This window comes from Colobus angolensis, unplaced genomic scaffold, assembly GCF_000951035.1.
Source record: "Colobus angolensis palliatus isolate OR3802 unplaced genomic scaffold, Cang.pa_1.0 Scaffold255, whole genome shotgun sequence".
Taxonomy (NCBI): Eukaryota; Metazoa; Chordata; class Mammalia; order Primates; family Cercopithecidae; genus Colobus; species Colobus angolensis.
In genome coordinates this window covers 3,420,935-3,424,078 of record NW_012115766.1, presented here as the reverse complement: position 1 = coordinate 3,424,078, position 3,144 = coordinate 3,420,935, and the positions used below count along the sequence as shown (strand labels likewise).

At 38.2% G+C, this 3,144-nt stretch overlaps 1 protein-coding gene across 1 annotated transcript in view; it reads right to left on the bottom strand.

Annotated features, from left to right (window-relative positions):
• The window catches only part of HMGB1 (high mobility group box 1), a 20,594-nt gene that overhangs the window by 15,952 nt on the left and 1,498 nt on the right, over positions 1–3,144 (bottom strand). The window contains exons 2-5 of the mRNA XM_011946941.1: positions 2,168–2,331; positions 1,844–1,989; positions 1,164–1,338; positions 1–147 (exon numbers count right to left, since the gene is read on the bottom strand). Coding sequence (XP_011802331.1) covers positions 1–147; positions 1,164–1,338; positions 1,844–1,989; positions 2,168–2,317 — 618 coding nt within the window. The 5' untranslated portion in view covers positions 2,318–2,331. The remainder of the gene's footprint in view (positions 148–1,163; positions 1,339–1,843; positions 1,990–2,167; positions 2,332–3,144) is intronic.

Here is a 3,144-nt window from a genome sequence, read left to right as displayed (position 1 = left end):
TTCATCTTCTTCATCTTCCTCCTCCTCCTCATCCTCTTCATCTTCCTCATCTTCCTCCTCTTCCTTCTTTTTCTTGCTTTTTTCAGCCTTGACAACTCCCTTTTTTGCTGCATCAGGCTTTCCTTTAGCTCGATATGCAGCAATATCCTTCCAAAGCAAAGGGAGGACAAAACAGCAGGGAAGAAAAATACATTAAGGGAAGAAATAGAACATGGCAGAACTTTATGAAAGAAATCAAGATTCTAGTTATACCAAAATATCACGTATCTGTAGATCCACTGCAACTTCAGAAATAAATAGAACTTCAATAAATGAACATAAAAATACGAGATCTTTATAACAATCTGTAACTCATGAAATGGCATAGTCTAATATTTGCAAAGTTATGCCTCATTGAGGTGCAATTATGTACCATATCCTAACTCTATTAAAACCAGAATGTAGAGACTTTGATTAAAGGGTAGACACTGCCACCTTCTGAATGCAAAAAAGCACTCTACAGGTTTACACTGTCAGACCCTAATCCTTAGTAGAAAATGTTGTCTTAGGAAAAAAAAAAGTAATTTGTCAATAACCATGCAATTAGGAGGTTAAGAAACATCTAGAAATAAACACTTTTCAGAATGACTAAAGAAGCTGAAAATTAAGTATTTAATATTTCAATTTACTTAACTATAAGAGTTACAGATTTCCTTAATCTTATTAATTTATTGGACAGAGCAGCAGACTTAAAATTTAACTTAGTGATGTTGTGGTTTTTTGAATATCTAAAGGAAAGGAACATAAATGTTTCAGGATATGATTAAGAAAAACATAGCCTATATTACTTTGTCTAACTTATTTTTGTACTGTATGCCAAGGCATTTGAAAATACTCATTTGTGACCTGAAGTGACTATCAACATTTTCATAAACTTCAAAATACTGGGGAATAACAAAACCAACTTAAATGTACACAGCCTTTGTCTGAGTCTAATTATATTTAGTCAAAAAAACCAATTTATTTGGTCCTCTGTATTCTCTGAAGGATGAGAAAAGACTTATATCAACAGCATACTTAATGTAGCTGTTACACTAAAAACTTATTACGCCTCAAACTAAGTACAATCATACAACATCTGGCATACTCGTCATCATTTTACCAAGCAAACCCACACTTCTTACCTTTTCGTATTTTTCCTTCAGCTTCGCAGCCTTCTTTTCATAAGGCTGCTTGTCATCTGCAGCAGTGTTATTCCACATCTCTCCCAGTTTCTTCGCAACATCACCAATGGACAGGCCAGGATGTTCTCCTTTGATTTTTGGGCGATACTCAGAGCAGAACAGGAAGAAGGCCGAACTAAAAAAAAAATAAAAAAAAAAAATTAAATTTAGGATATTAAGTTAACAGACCATGAAAACAAATAGTATCAAGTGTACACTGCATTGCTATTTAAAGCTGCCTGTGAATTTCTGTGATGCACTGGACAGGGTGCAAATACTGTAACATGCTAATATCCTTCACAACCAAAGCTTAATTTACAACTATTTAATTTATACTAGCTAGAGCCCCAGATGAACATTCTACAATTACACTATTTCAGAGAGAGAGTATTTTTCAAGAAATAAAAGGACCAAAGGAGATACACTGGGCAAAGGAGACCAAGTGTCTAACTCAAATGCTCTGGTAACACTCCCACCCAACAGGAATTTTATACTATTTAAATATAACCAGTATGAACAAGTATTAGCTAAGAAACTTTGTACACTTACACCCTAAACTGACAAAGTAGCTTGCTAAATAAATCTCTCTCAGCTTCTACTGTAAAACGTGTCTGGGAAGTAAAAACAGGCAAGATACTCACGGAGGCCTCTTGGGTGCATTGGGATCCTTGAACTTCTTTTTTGTCTCCCCTTTGGGAGGGATATAGGTTTTCATTTCTCTTTCATAACGGGCCTTGTCTGCCTTTGCCATATCTTCAAATTTTCCTTTCTCTTTAGCAGACATGGTCTACAAAATAATTATTTGTAAGTTTAAGTTGTAAAATATAAGTAAATTATTCTCAAAACCAATGTCTTTTGCCATGTAATAGTGTGACACTATGAGAGCGCCAACTAGACTTTTTTTTGCATCCTCAATTGGAAATTGTCTTTTAATTACCTTGTTAGCATGTTTTAAGCCCTCTTACCTTCCACCTCTCTGAGCACTTCTTAGAAAACTCTGAGAAGTTGACTGAAGCATCTGGGTGCTTCTTCTTATGCTCCTCCCGACAAGTTTGCACAAAAAATGCATATGATGACATTTTGCCTCTCGGCTTCTTAGGATCTCCTTTGCCCATGTTTAGTTATTTTTCTAAAAAAAATAATAAATTACTTGATGTTAGCAATAAAATTATGACACATAAGAGCTTAAAGTACTTAGGAAGGGAATGAAAACCAAATACTGGTTATTTAACACAGTAGTGACATCAACCTCCGTGAAATAAGACAAGAATATGGCCGAGAGATTAAATTCCTTGAAGGGGCTATGCCAAGTAAAAACAAAACAAAAACGGTCCTTCAGGGCGATCTTAAGAAGTCTAGACACAAAGATATACCCATACAGTATTCCCTATCTATCCGCCTGAGTCTGCTCTGAATGAGTAACTGGTCACTTAAACGATTTTAAAATCTAGAACACCATTTTAAACCAACCAAACCAAAGGTCAGAAAACAAGCTGCCAATTCGTGGATTTGCACTACTAGGTAGGGAACAAACAAGGGCCTAAGCGAGTCGACTCTTCCTAATCAAGGACCTTTACAACAAAAAAATCACCGTGCACCGAAAGTTTTCAAAAACACCCTCTTTGCATAAAACTTTGCTCCGAAGAGGGAGCTGCAGCCAGCTCCGGTGCTCGGAACCCGGCTGGAGGGTGGCGGTGCCACCGCGAGGCAGCCTCGTTTCCTATCGGTTTGGCCCTGAGATGTATTTCTGTTCTGACTAAACACGTCCGGTCTGAAGTTTCTCCGAGTAAACAAGGATGAGGGACAAAAGCCACTCCTGCTCGTGGCTCGGTGGCCCCCTCCCCCAACTCGGGGAGTATTTTTTGGAGCCGTGAAAGTTGGGGTGCCTCCCGCGCGTGGCGAGCCCCCCGCCCCCAGAACTTCACCGGTGGCCGCGCGGCCG